The 14,346-nt window shown below is 40.1% G+C and overlaps 1 protein-coding gene across 24 annotated transcripts in view; it reads left to right on the top strand.

Moving 5' to 3' along the window:
• Window positions 1–14,346, top strand: part of Pvr (PDGF- and VEGF-receptor related) — a 372,948-nt gene that overhangs the window by 220,017 nt on the left and 138,585 nt on the right. For 11 of the 24 annotated variants that reach the window (XM_067768038.1, XM_067768034.1, XM_067768033.1 and 8 more), the window contains 3 exons: window positions 487–815; window positions 1,441–1,500; window positions 3,570–3,947. In XM_067768038.1, the coding sequence (XP_067624139.1) occupies window positions 3,809–3,947 (139 nt within the window). In that variant the 5' untranslated portion in view covers window positions 487–815; window positions 1,441–1,500; window positions 3,570–3,808. Of the gene's footprint in view, window positions 1–486; window positions 816–1,440; window positions 1,501–1,602; window positions 1,622–3,569; window positions 3,948–14,346 lie in introns of those variants that run through there. The other 13 variants (XM_067768040.1, XM_067768043.1, XM_067768037.1 and 10 more) reach the window with 7 other exon arrangements.

The raw sequence follows: 14,346 nt of genomic DNA, 5'->3' as shown, positions 1-14,346 counted from the left end.
TACCAAGTTTCATCGCTTTATCCGTCTTTAGTAAAGAATTATCGCACTTTTTCGGTTTTTCGAAATTTTCGATATCGAAAAAGTGGGCGTGGATATAGTCCGATATTGTTCATTTTAAATAGCGATCTGAGATGAGTGCTCAGGAACCCACATACCAAATTTCATCAAGATACCTCAAAATTTACTCAAGTTATCGTGTTAACGGACAGACGGACGGACGGACATGGCTCAATCAAATTTTTTTTCGATCCTGATGATTTTGATATATGGAAGTCTATATCTATCTCGATTCCTTTATACCTGTACAACCAACCGTTATCCGATTAAACTTAATATACTATGTGAGCTCTGCCCAACTGAGTATAAAAATTCTAGTATCATTTCTTCTTAAAAGTAAGTTTGTACTTTTACCAAGCCAATGTAGCACATACAAATTTTATTTAAACAAAAAAACAATTAAAAATCTTGCACTTCTTATAATTTCAGATAAAACCGGCTGACGATGGATGATCCTACGGAAACATACAGTACACAATAACAACTCCAAGCAATGCGCCAACAAACAAAACAATACGAATAAAATAATCTTTACAAGTCGTACACATTCTACTCGATATTTTTAATCAACTTTTACACACACTCACACACATGAGAAATAATAATCGTAAATGAAAGCGAGCATAAAAAAAACTATGTGATAAAATATAAAAAATTATTTTTTTAATTTTAGTTGTTGTTTACAAAATTTGATTGCAAACAAATACGGCATAAAGTTGTTTTAGTCGTTAAAATGACATGGTCACGTACAGTACGAAGTGATTATAATACAAATAAAATAAGCAAGATTTGTTTAAAAAAAAAAATTAATAAAAAAATATTAATAATTGCTTATTAGAAATAAAGTGATAATTGATATTAGAGCAAAATTAAAAAATTTGCACACGGCGATGGTTACCATTACATGTTTCTGAATTTCACTTCTTCATCAGCTAGCTTTTCGGGTGCTGAGCTTTGAGCTCGAAATCACTTGCGCCATACAGATGCCGCTATCCACTCAGCAATTTGAATTCCCCGCTGCACGCTTTGTAATTTGCCTAAAAGTATTGCCTTCTTTGTTGCTATTCCTCTTATACACAGTTTCTTACATACATACTAATAACATATAGCATATTAGTCCCAAATTGTGAGGAATATTTTTAGACTCGTTCAACAGAACCCGATCAGTAAACAAAGCCTGCACCGGGGTATTCAAATGGCTGAGTGGATAGCGGCATCTGCCTTAACACCAGTATGAATCCAGCTGATTTCGATTTCAAAACTCAGAATTCGAAAAGCTAGTGTGCAAATTTTCAAAACTTTCTTTAATATCAATAACTAAAAGAAAAATTGTGTATAGCAATATGAGCCTGTCTCACTAATCATGATAATATTGTATTCAAGAAAAAACGTGCGTAAAGATTGTGATAAACAAAAATATGTAGACATTTTTTCTACGAAAGGGTAATTTTTGTGTAAATTGATTGGCATAATGAAATATGAAGTTTATTTTTGTGTTTTCAACAAAATAGTGAAAAAAAAGCCACTAAAGCGCTATTAAAGAGCCTCCAAATGTTAAATTTATGTAAAAGCAGCAAACAATCATGCAATTAAATATTTAAAAAAAATTTACACCGAATGAAATTAAGCTAGTAAAATCAACAAATCAGGTTTTTGTTTAGAACTAACAGATATACAATGAAATTGAGCGCATTGTGATTAATTCAACCGAGTTTTTTGTCAAGAAAATAAATTCGTTTAATTATTTCTACAGAAGAAATACTATTGGGCTTAAGTTAACAAATTAATATAGAGACAGAATGTCTCAATTGTGTTGTTAGTGTAGAAATGAGATAAACTGAATTAAGTAAGGAAACAAATATAAGCAGGATAGCCTAGTGGTTAAGGCAACTGCAGTTTCACCATGTGATTCGCGGTTCGAATCTCGGTGAAACCTTTGATAATATTACGACTTATGATGAATTTGTGGTGGTTTTCGAAATGGTACCATCGCAATATGTCAGTAAATGTTTCTTTCTTTCTTTTCAGTTTGTCTTAGAAAAACATTATAATTGAATATTCAATTATTATAAGCCGGTGTTAAGCTCATGAATTCTTAAATAATTAAGTTAACAATATTCCGCTAAAATTACAGACTTTCAATCAATCTAAATCATTTTCTTGTTAAAAGAACTTATTTCATTGAAGATTTCAACAACTGTCAATCTATACAAATGCATTAGCTAATTTTTAAGAGAAACTGCCAAAGAAATATCTTTCATATCTAATGTTGGCGGAAATCTGTTATTATAACAGTTTTCATTGGTATTGTGACATTAAGGTCCGGTTTTTCAGTACAAGTTCAACTCAGTTTGCCAGTTAAACTGCGCTTAAACTCGTTCTGCAGTTTTTCAGTCTACTTTAACTGAAGTTTAAGCTGAACTTAAGCGGCCGATCCGGCAGGGTTAAACTCTAGTTAACCTATCAGTTATTTGCGTTCGTTCGAAATGGCGTCGAATATACCCAACAACCATTTGGGCTTGAGTACCATTAGAGCTCATGTTGATAACTAGGCATACTCCTAAAATCTCAAGAGTTGTTTAGATTTTCAACTCCACCTCAACTCGATATCCAATTTAGGATATCAACTGAAGAAATGTGTTGAATATTTATTTGAGAATTGTACATTTCTCAAAATCTCTCGAAATTAGGATAATAATTGGAAAATATTAATGACGTTGGAGATCAACTCGAAAACTCTTAATTTTACAAAATTTCTCAAAGGTTGGTAGTGATTGGAGAATGGAGTTGAATGACAACTCGAGAACTATCTGGTTTAAAAATAAATAAATAATGATGTTGGATATCACCTCCGTAACTAGATATATATTTCGCTGGAGAAAATTGTTTTCCATGTTTGTTGGGTAAACAAAATCCAGCTGTTGCCGTATCTATAAATTATCTAGATAATAAAGAAACAATGTTGCTGCACAAAAAAGGCGGCCTTGAACTGTGACTGAAAAACTGCTGAGTAGTTTAACTGGAGTTTAAATTTGACTAGAGGTTAATCAAACTTAGTTTAAGCTTAACTTAACCACCTACTGAAAAAGCTCGGTTTTTTGTGTTTAATTGTGAGCTAACAGAGCAGAGCCAGGCGGCCACCGCGGTGCGATGGTGGCCTGTCATACCGAAAACCTTGTATCAACATGAAATTCTTTAAAAAGCAACATCAAAATCGTTAGAAAAAAGTTTTTCAATAAGAAACAAAATTTTTGAGCGCAAATATTTTATATATTTTTTTTTAACAGAGCTGTGCCTTATATTTTATGCATTTCTTTTTGTTAATTCTGTTGAAACAATCAGCTCGGAATCAACAATTTTTGCGTAGTTAATTCAACGGCTTTTTGCGATGGATAAAAATTTACAGGAATATCAGTTGACCCGTAATTCCGGTTGATTTTACCAGCTTCTTCCAGTGTAAAAATAAAAAAAAGTATAATAAAACCAAAACAAAAAAAATTATATAACTTCAGGTTTTTCTCATCATTAACTTTTTTTAAAATGTGATTTCATTCAATTTATAGACATGCATATATAATCATTTGTTTGCATGAATGGCAAACATCATCCCCGCCTCTGTGTTATTAAATGTATTAAAATAAAGTGAAAAAGTGTCACAGCAAATAAAATAAATAAATAATTACCCAGTGCTGAATTTTAGTCAAATAAATTTTCAATTACTACAATAATATATATATATATATATATAAAAATGAGACTTCCATACACGACACTAACGCCAGACATATGCATTTGGAGACCGAGCTTGCGGCGCGCCAGCATTAATTACTCAAGCATATCTGTGGTTTTGTTGTTACTGCGAACGTTTGGAATATGGAGCATAGAAGCTGGTGAGTAAATTTTTTAATTGTTTCCAGTGACGCCAGATCGTACGAAATTTCCCTAATTTAGAAATATTTCACTATAAAATTCAGTAAAAAGAAAAAAGTACATTCTGAAAATATGTTTCCTTTTTTTCTTATATAAATTTAACGCTCTAACAAAATCAGTATTATGAAAACGAACATTGATCCCCTTCCTGCCTATTAAGTATTGAAACGAAAGTGTCGATTCTTACTTTTATCGGCAATTTTTTGTAATACATAATTTGCAACAGGAGTGACTGCTAAACACGCCTAAAAATGTTGGGAGGGGTATTAAAAGGCGCGTTTCGGCCTTGGTATCAATAACCCGAAGGCGGAAATAAAAAGTTTTACTTCCTCCGTCAAAAGATATTTGTGAAAAACAATGAATGTGGTTATGTCGTTATTGTTCTTTTCAAGCTTTCACTAGCTTCGCTTTGATGAGTTGACAGCACCAAAAAAATACGTATACATATGCACTAAAGGGCCAATTAATGGTGACTCATAACCATAAAACCATAACCAGATAAAACAGCTGATCGAACCTACCTTATGGAAATCAATGTAATCGATTAATGGTGCCATACTATAACCCTAACGCCATAATCTTTCCATAGCCAACCAATTGGTTTCTGGTTTCTCGCCATATCCATAACCTAAAAATATTTCAGTTGGTGAATTTAAAAACTTTTTGTAGATTTTATTCATTATTTTGGATATAACGTGACAAGAGACTTATATTTTGTGGAATATGTTTTTTGCCTTTTCTTCATTTTTATGAATTTTTCACGATTTTTAGGTTAATGCATCATTAATCGATCACATTGGTGATGGTTATGGATATGGGTATGGTTACGACTATGGCGTTAGGGTCATGGAAGTTTAATTAGCCCTTAAAGGCCGCGGCACAATGATATTTTTCATATAGATGCCTTTAACAGAATAACATCGCCACAATCAACCAAGATGTTGCGTTTGTAAATATGAAGGAACTTTAGACTTGGCAATTGAAGTTTATTACGCCTTGCCTATTCACATACAAAATTTCGCGAAGCACTGTTATAAACATTCTCCCTATACAACAAAAATACTTGCTAACGTATTTTGTGTCGTATTTGATTGTTACATTGCAGTTTTTAGTTGCAAAAAATGTTACAAAATTTACCGACCATTGCGAAAAATAATTTCACTTGCAAAGTGTATCAACACCCTTAGTCAAAGCAAAGGACAAATTCTTCTTCTTATGATTTGCTTGCAACAAAATTTGGGAGTTGGCTACTTTTCAATTTTTCTACAATATCAGATGGCACCAGTGTCGCTCATTCTACCGTTCTCCATAAAAATACGTGCAATCTACTCATAATGCATAAGATTAAGTAGAACGCATCTATATGAAAATGTGCTTATGTGTCTGACCTATAACCTATACAATTCCACATTAGTTAATCTACGCGTTTACATAAGTCCCATTCCTAGGAAGTACAATACTAGCTTTAAAATGTTCACTTTTCCTTTTTTCGTGCTTTCATTTAGAGATAGCACCCTAGAGATTGTTCTAGATTGACAATCGGCCTATCTAAAATTTGGTCATGATTACCGATTATGGAAGGGAAAAATTTATATGGTTAATCCACTTATTTAATTACCGATCATGATGGGTATTTTAACTGGACACTGCTCTCAGGCGTTATATGCGTTTCAATTACGCTTTTTAGTGACAGCAGATGTAGGAATTGGGGTTAGAGGGGAAAACGATAGAGCACGTCTTGTGCTGGTGCCCTGCGCTCGTAAGGCTAAGACTCCAGCTTTTAGGAGTGGCACAGCTATCAGATGTAGAAGCAGCAAGTAGCATATGCAGGGCCGTAGAAAGAAAATCCGGGCCCGGGACTAAACAGTTTACGGGACCCCTATAAAAATCCACTAATACATTTGATTAACTTGAATTAATGACGTCTCATTCATGAATCATTATTGATGGATTACATCAAAAAAAATGTTTGCCACATCAACTAAATCATTTTTGAACTAAGAGCTGACAACACAGAATATTTACTATTTATACTATTTTATTGTAACGTAGAAATAAAATTCTCTTTTAATAGCCACATATTGTTTCAAATAATCTTTTCTAGTTATTTGGTAGCATTTTAGTACATTTCTGATAAATATAATGATGATTATAAATTTTAATTATTAAATATAGAAGGTTCGAATATCAAAGAGTAGCTTTTCTTGATTTTTTCGCTGCAAAATTTTTTATAATAATATCAAAATTTAACTGTCTTGCCTTGTTTTTAAAATGAGGCTTTGGATCATCCGTAATCATCTCATTTCCAATATTTTCAAAACGTATTTTGGGTTTTCTCTTTCGAATGTCCGGAATCTTTGGCGAGATGTTCAATTGAATAGCAATTGTTTTGCATTCATTTAAAATTGTTTCCCATTGGTTCCTGATCAACTTCAAATCAGCAGTCGGGGTGCCCCCATAAATTCAGAAAACAAAAATTCAGAAACAAATTTTTTCAGAAAACATTAGTCAGAACTAGGGCTGTGAACTGCATCCGGATTTTTCAACTATCCGGACAAACCGGATATTCGAATAACCGGATAGCTAAGCCAAAAATACGGCTATCCGGATTCATAAATGGGAAATCCGGATATCCGTTGTTCGTCTATCCGGATACGTAAACGGAAAATCCGGATATCCATATGTCCGGATACTGGAATATATAAGTTGAATATCTGCATATCAGCATTGAAAAAAGCAAACATCGAAAATTTATTCACAAAATATGTTTGTAGATTATTAAATTAACGTCAAAATTAAAAAGCTACAATTTTACAAACAAGTGAAAATAAGAACAGTGCCATTTGTTTATATTGTGAAAAAACGCTGTTAATTGATTTAAATGGCCCACGAATTTATTGTTATTCATGTTAAATAAACATATGGTACATCAATTTGTTGCTTTCACTGGATATCCAAAAATACGGTTATTATTAAGATCTTCATAAATCTGGATATCCGGATAGTTTCACAAACGAATATTAACCGGATATCCATGCCGTCCGGATTTTATCCGTGTCAACGGATATCCGTATGGATATCCGGATATTCGAAAATGCGGATAGTCCCAGCCCTAGTCAGAACCCTTTTTTCAGAAAGACAAAAACAGAGGTCAAAACTCAGAAGTCAAATCTCAGAAGTCAAATTTCAGAAGTGAAAATTCAGAAGTCAAATTTCAGAAGCCAAAGTTCAGAAGTCAAAATTCAGAAAGTAATCAGACGACAGAAAAAACATTAGATTTTTCTCAAAATTCAGAAACGTTCATTTATTTGGAAGGAATTATGTATAAAGAAAAAGTAGTAGCTGAATGCGTTTGTAACCATTTCAACTATCGTAGGAGTGCGGGTTCGACTCCCACTCCCGGGAGAAAAGGCTTTGAAGAGATTTACAAGGTATAATCGAAACAGCTGTCGCCTTGTCCGTCCTGATGTCACGTTGTTTAAATTTTTCCCAAATTATTAAATAAATTATAAAATTAAAAAATTGCTTCAAATAAATGTTTTCATATATTTAAAAAAGCAATACGGGCAATCCCCGATTAAATCATACAAAAAGTAGTAAAATCTAAAATTTTAAATTGTGTGCAATAGCAAGCATGTAATTAATTAAATCTTTTCGCGTTTATCTTTTTCAAATGAATTTACAATACGAAGTCTTTATATTTTATCTTGCGTTTCCGATATGGCTCGGCTGAAGATTGCTGCAGTTTTGTTTCTGTTATTTCATATTCGTTTTTTATTTTATTTATGAAATTAAATATGTTAGGATGTGTCCCAAACGCACTTCGAATGACGTTGTGCCACCTTTCGATAGAATTATTTGAACGGACTTCACCCAAATTGGTGTTATTATACATATTCCATAATTCGATTGGATATAACGCCTTCTTTCGGCGTTGCTGTGTTCCAGGCTGAAAAAAATTTCAGAAATCAAAATTCGAAAAGTAATCAGATAGCAAAAAAACATAAAATTTGCGTAAAATTTTATGTTTTTTGCTGTCTGATTACTTTCTGAATTTTGTCTTCTGAAATTTGACTTCTGAATTTTGATTTCTGAATTTTTGTTTCTGAATTTTTGTTTCTGAATTTTGGCTTTCTGAAAATAGGGTTCTGACTAAGGTTTTCTGAAAAATGTGTTTCCGAATTTTTGTTTTCTGAATTTAATGGGGCAGCCAGATGTCGGACCTCTACATATATGGTGGCGTCTCTAGCTTGGAATACGACGTTTCTTTTATTAATGGTAGTCAGTATTTTGAACCAAATTGAGGACAGCAAGATACACTCGAACTTGTTGATGTACTTGAGAATGCCGGTAATATCTCCGTATGCTTGTGCAGTCAAATTTAGCTTAAGTAATGAGTTTAGTGGTTGCGTTAATCCTGGAACATGGTTTGCGAGTGGTCTGATTGCCTCAATTCTAGCCGACCATCTAGTGTCTGAAAGACTGGGAAGAGAGCTCGGTACATTTTTTTGAGGATGTAAAACATTTTTGTACAACTCCGAAGAAAGTAATTGCAGCCGTACAACATTCTGCAGCATCAACACCACATAAATTCAGACTGTGGGTTGCACAAGGCGAGTAATCTTTTAATGGGATTTCATGTTTACCTAGAGTATGGCAAATTAAATCAGCAATTTCCTGGGCAGTTTTTTGATTACAATCCACGAAAGCCAAAAAATGTTCTTGAATTGTAGGTTAGGTTAGGTTGGGTGGTAGCTTCCCTGATAGGGGAAGCTCACTTGGACATGAAGGTCCATTGTGATACCACATATAATAAACTAAAATAACGGTGACGTAGATATAACTACTTAGAGAATCGTTGGGTAGCAACGATAAAGTTCCGAATGATCCTGACCTCAACCTTGGATAGCTCCTCGGGAGATCCAAGTGAGTCGCGGCCGAAATACTTTCGCCTAGTTCTGGCAAAAGCTGGGCAATCAAGCATAAAGTGATTTGGTGATTCCACCTCATCAGCCTCCATACAGCTGCAGCAGGATGGAGTTTCAAATATATTGAGACGTACCGCATGGATACCCATGGGACAGTGCCCTGTCAAAACCCCAATGACCATTGATAGGTGAGCCCTAGTGAACCCAATTATTTCTGCAAACCTCCCATCCACTTTCGGCCAGAAAGATCTTGCTACCCTGCAAGACGTAGTGTCCGCCCAACGTTTGCTGAGCTGACTCGAGGCCCAGCTATGGAAGAGCAATCCACAGGTGGCTAGCGGAATCCCGAAATCCTTATAGATATCTTCATCCGGTTCAGTTGTACCGATTCGGGCTAAGAGATACGCTTGACAGTTACCCGGAATATCACTATGGCCCGGGACCCAGATAATCTTAATTGTAAAATAGTTCGATGCAATCGCAAGTGAGGTCAAGCACTCCAAGACCACCCTCGATCGCACTGTAGTTGAGCTCAAGGCCTTTATAGCCGCTTGGCTATCAGAGTAGATGTTAAATTTCCTAACCGTAGTAGCGCTGGATAGCATTTTATCAACCGCATCCTTAATCGCAGCAACTTCCGCTTGGAATACACTGCAGTGATCAGCCAACTTAATTTTGCGGCTTACATTTAGCTCTTGACAAAAGACCCCCCCCCCCCCCCCCGCCAACCTTTCCATCCAACTTCGACCCATCCATGAAGAAGTTAACCGGTCCCATCCCCCAGATAATTCCTCTTCCCACTCCTCCCTCGGGGGAATGACTGGGATGAAGGTTGCATAGGGAGCCGCTATCGGCATGCAATAGTCCGTCCTGTCCGGGATAAATTCGAAACTAGTAAGAAGGCTAGTGTGTCCGAAATCAGAAAGCATATAACCCATATCACGAAGTCTGACCAACGACCGGGCCGCGGCAGCATTTCCCGCAATATCTACTGGATGTATATTCAGCATGACATTCAGTGCCAAAGTAGGTGTTGTTCTCAGAGCGCCACTGATACCAATAAGCGCCGTCCGTTGCACTGACACTAACATTTTGTAGGTGCTCACCGTGTCCAGTGCTTTCCACCAGACCAACACCCCATAGAGCAGAATCGGTTTGACCACCATCTATAAAGCCAGTGTACTACTCCTGGCGAGAGCCCCCACATCTTTCCGATAGCCCCCCTGCAGCAGTACAAGGCAACCGCGGCCTTCCTGGCCTTATCTTCCACATTGGGCCTCCAGGACAGCTTCTTGTCCAGAACAATTCCTAAATATTTAACCCTGTCAGTAAGTACCAACGGTACCCCTCCAATCGAAGGAGTTCTGAAGTCGGGCATCTTATGTCTCCTTGTAAAAAGAACCAATTCTGTTTTTCCCTGGTTGACCGCCAATCCACATGATTCAGCCCACCTAGCCACAGTATCCAGCTATCCCTGCAGAACATCGCGCAGGGTGCCCAGAAATTTGCCTCTGACTAGGATAGCGAGGTCATCTGCATAGGCAACCACCCGACAACCATTGCCTTCCAGCTCCACAGGAAGCTCGTTGACTACCACAACCCAGAGCAGAGGAGATAGGACACCTCCCTGTGGAGTGCCCCTGCACACCTTCTTCTTATTTATGGCCCCTCCCCACTCCGCTGCGACAATTCTTCCGCATAGAAGTTTGCTAATAAATTCAACCAGAGCCGCTTCGACTCCTAAACCCACCAGAGCTCTTTCAATTTCCCCCGGTAAGACATTGTTAAAAGCCCCCTCGATGTCTAGAAAGGCACCCAGAGCATACTCTTTGTGTTCTAGGGACCACTCTATTTGCTTTACAATCGAATGGAGAGCCGTTTACGTCGATCTGCCCTTGCAGTACGCATGCTGTGAAGCCGACAGTAACCCACGAGGTATCTTTTCCCGTAGGTACAGGTCAATCAACCGCTCAAACGTCTTAAGAAGAAACGACGAGAGACTGATTGGCCTGAAATCCTTAGGTGATATATGAGAGCTCCTGCCGGCCTTCGGAATGAAGATGACCCTAACCGTGTGCCACGACTTAGGTATATAGTTAAGCCTGAGGCAGTTAGTGTAGATGATGGCCAACCAGCGGCAGAAAATCTCTAAAGACATTTGAAGTTGCGCAGGAATGATGCCATCCGGGCCGGGTGACTTATAGGGCTTGAACGAACTTATAGCCCAGGATATTTGACTTTCCCGTAGTGGAATGGCAGGCATTTCTGCATGGCCAGCAACCGCCGACCACGCAAGCGAAGATCCCTGTGCAACTGGGACATCGGGAAAATTATTGTCCAGTAAAAGTCTTAGGGACTCCTGGCTACTCATCGACCAGTCCCCACCATCATCTCTCAGATACCCCCGAGGGGCGGGATTCCTAGAGAGTATTTTTCTAAGCCTCGCGGATTCAGTGCAGCCTTCTACGTTTTCGCAGAAGCTTCGCCATGAATCTTGGCTATCCTTATTTCATATTTATAAATCCCCAGACTCACCTTATAGAGCTCCCAGTCCGGGGGTAATTTACTCCTCCTGGCTCTGTTAAAGAGCCGCCTACTGGACGCTCTTAGGTCGTCAAGAGAATCAGACCACCAGGGCGGCTTGCCCTTCCCCCTGTAAGTTTTCAGTGGGCAGGACAGTTGAAAGGCGCTATTGCTTGCCGAGGTGAAGTTTTCCACCAGACCGTCTATTTCAGATTCGGACAGGTCCGAACCAACGATAGGCGCCTCAGGCAATAGCTCTCCCAACTTCCTACAATACAAGTCCCAGTTGGTACCTTTAGGGTTCCTAAAAGATATTTTACCGGGACGTTCTTCGTTCACCGAGAACTGAATATATCGGTGACCAGAGAAGGAGTGCTCGTTGAGAACCCTCCAGCCGGATATCCGATCTTCCAGTTCTCTGCTAACCAGGGTGAAGTCCAGGACCTCCTCCCTTACCGCAGTAATAAAAGTCGGGTCATTCCCCCTATTACATATACAAAGTCCCTCATCTACAATAAAAGTAAATAAAGACGCACCTCTGTTGTTCGTATCCGAGCTACCCCATATGCTATGGTGTGCATTATCATCGGCACCTATGATTACGCCAACGCCTCTCCGCCTTGCTTCAGCGGTGATTTCGCCCAGTATCACAGGTGGTGGTCCCGTTACGTCCCCATGGGGCATATACGCTGAGACCACCCACGATTCGTTACTGCCTCACTCGAGGCAGACCGTGGTTACGTCAGCATTGCTGAAGTTAGAGAGAATAAAAGCTTTAAATTCCTTTTTGATAAGCACACAGGATCTAGGCCTACCTGCCTCCCCATGCACCAAGGTGTTGAATTTTCCCGTCCTTAATCCAGACATTTTTCCGCCGTTACTACTCAGCCACGGCTCCTGGACAAAGACTATATCCACTCTGCCTTTCTCAAGACAGACCAACAAGTTTGCGGAAGCCGCCTAAGAATGCTGAAGATTGATTTGACGGATTTCCACCAACACCACTCTTCTTCTTCTGCACCCGATCCTTGGCGGCTTCGCCCTTGGAGACTAGGAGATCCTCCCCCCCCCCCCCCCCCCCCCAAATAAACGATTTACACTGATGACGGATCCCGCCATCGACGATTCTCCCTCGAAGGCTAGGAGCTCCTCCTCTGCCCTATCAGCCAGACGACTAGCACTGATTACAGATCCCGCTATTGGCGGGACGTCAACAGTACTTTCGCTGTCCTAATTAGCGGGGTCAGCATCCACAACCATGGGTACTGGCTCCCCTGCGGACGCCTCCACCTCCCGAACAGTATCTGGGGGAGAGGAACCATCTCCCCTGCAATCGGCGTGGTAGATTTTGAGAACCACACGCTCGAGGCCATAGGAGATAACCCCCCTCGTGTCAGAGAGAGGACCGGTGGACTCTACGTTTAGCAGAATCAGCACTTGCCGACGTGGCCCAACAGCCTCCTCTACTCTGAGGACCCTCCAGTTATGCGTCGGAAGGTTCGGGTTGCAATAACGCATTAACTCTAGTATTTTCTCCGGCTTAGAGGGCCCGGCAGGCAACCAAACTCGAGCCTTCGGTCGAAGGGGGAGATCCCTCCGTTCCACGGCCTCGAGTCCGGCTCCCCTCCAGACCTCCCCAACCGAATAAATTATTTTCTTAAAGATACAGGCCAATCGCTCGTCAGCACAAGTAATCAGTCTAAATCCATGATACCACCCCGAGTATTCGAAGTATGACCGCGGACCTGGGCTCTCCATAACAGCGGTCATATAGGCCTCTGATATGGCGCTGGCCACCCACGGCCACTCCTCTCGGGGGATGGCACCATCCTCCCTACTCCTATCCAGGACCCCGAGGGTGATGGAGCCCACTCGTTTAGCGATTTCGCTAACGCAATTGCGTCCCCACCTCCTCGGGCCCTTTTTGTAGTTGGGGCATTCCGCTCAGCCGACCTCTGCCGCTTCCTAGCCCTCAAACCCTGCTGCTCACCCGCATCGTTCGACACCGGTGTGTGGTCGTCGCAAGCTACGACGCTCCTGGCCCACTCCAGCGTCCGGGAATGCTTCTCAGAAATCTGAGCTGCATCCCTTCCCCCGTAGCGCTCCAAGATCTTCTCAGCTAGGCGCCGATCACCCAGAGCTTTCCTACGCGGCGTCGATCGCCTACCTTTCCTGGCAGGCTTCGACCCCAGGGCTCTCGTTGGGAAAGCTCCTCGCGACAGGGCTTCCTTACTGGTACTGGGCTGGTCCGTCGCATTCGCCGGACCTCTCTACCTTTCCCTGCCACAGCCCCATATGGGCCTGCATTGGGTGTCGGTTTCGACACCTCTCCACTACCCGTACCTAGGGTGGCAGAATACCGCACCTACCAGCCCAAAGTCATCAATTCCTAAACATAGTCAAAATCAAAGTCCCTAACAATCCAGTTCGTCACCGTTGTGTACCGATCTGGACCCTTAACAGGGTCCTCCATCCCCTGAGCTCGGCACAATGACTCAGGGGTGCGGGTTTTATCGAGTTGTCCTCTCTAGATCCGCCATTATCAGTAGAAGCAGGGTCACCTCGTGCAGGACGTGATAACTAATCACGTGTGACAATTCGTCACTATAGCCGATCTAAGACTGATACCAGTCCCTGATCCAGAGCCTGGAACCACGTATGATATCCAAGCCAAGTATCCTAACCCCCTCTTGAATTGTAAAATTTGTTGCTTTCGAATTGAAATGGAGGTAGCGCAAAATGAACGTAGTCTGTTCAACTTAACTAGCATCAGGCGTAGCATCAACGATAATTACAAAATACATACTTGGCTTTCTTGCGTTGATCTAATATAGTTTCCCTTACGCGTTTTGCACAAATTTCTATAAAGGCGTTCTGAATGTCTGGGGAAAGATAGTGAACTTGTAAA

This window comes from Eurosta solidaginis, chromosome 2, assembly GCF_040869045.1.
Source record: "Eurosta solidaginis isolate ZX-2024a chromosome 2, ASM4086904v1, whole genome shotgun sequence".
In the NCBI taxonomy this organism is placed as follows: Eukaryota; Metazoa; Arthropoda; class Insecta; order Diptera; family Tephritidae; genus Eurosta; species Eurosta solidaginis.
The sequence above is the reverse complement of the archived record's forward strand: the minus strand, read 5'-3'. Positions and strand labels throughout refer to the sequence as shown.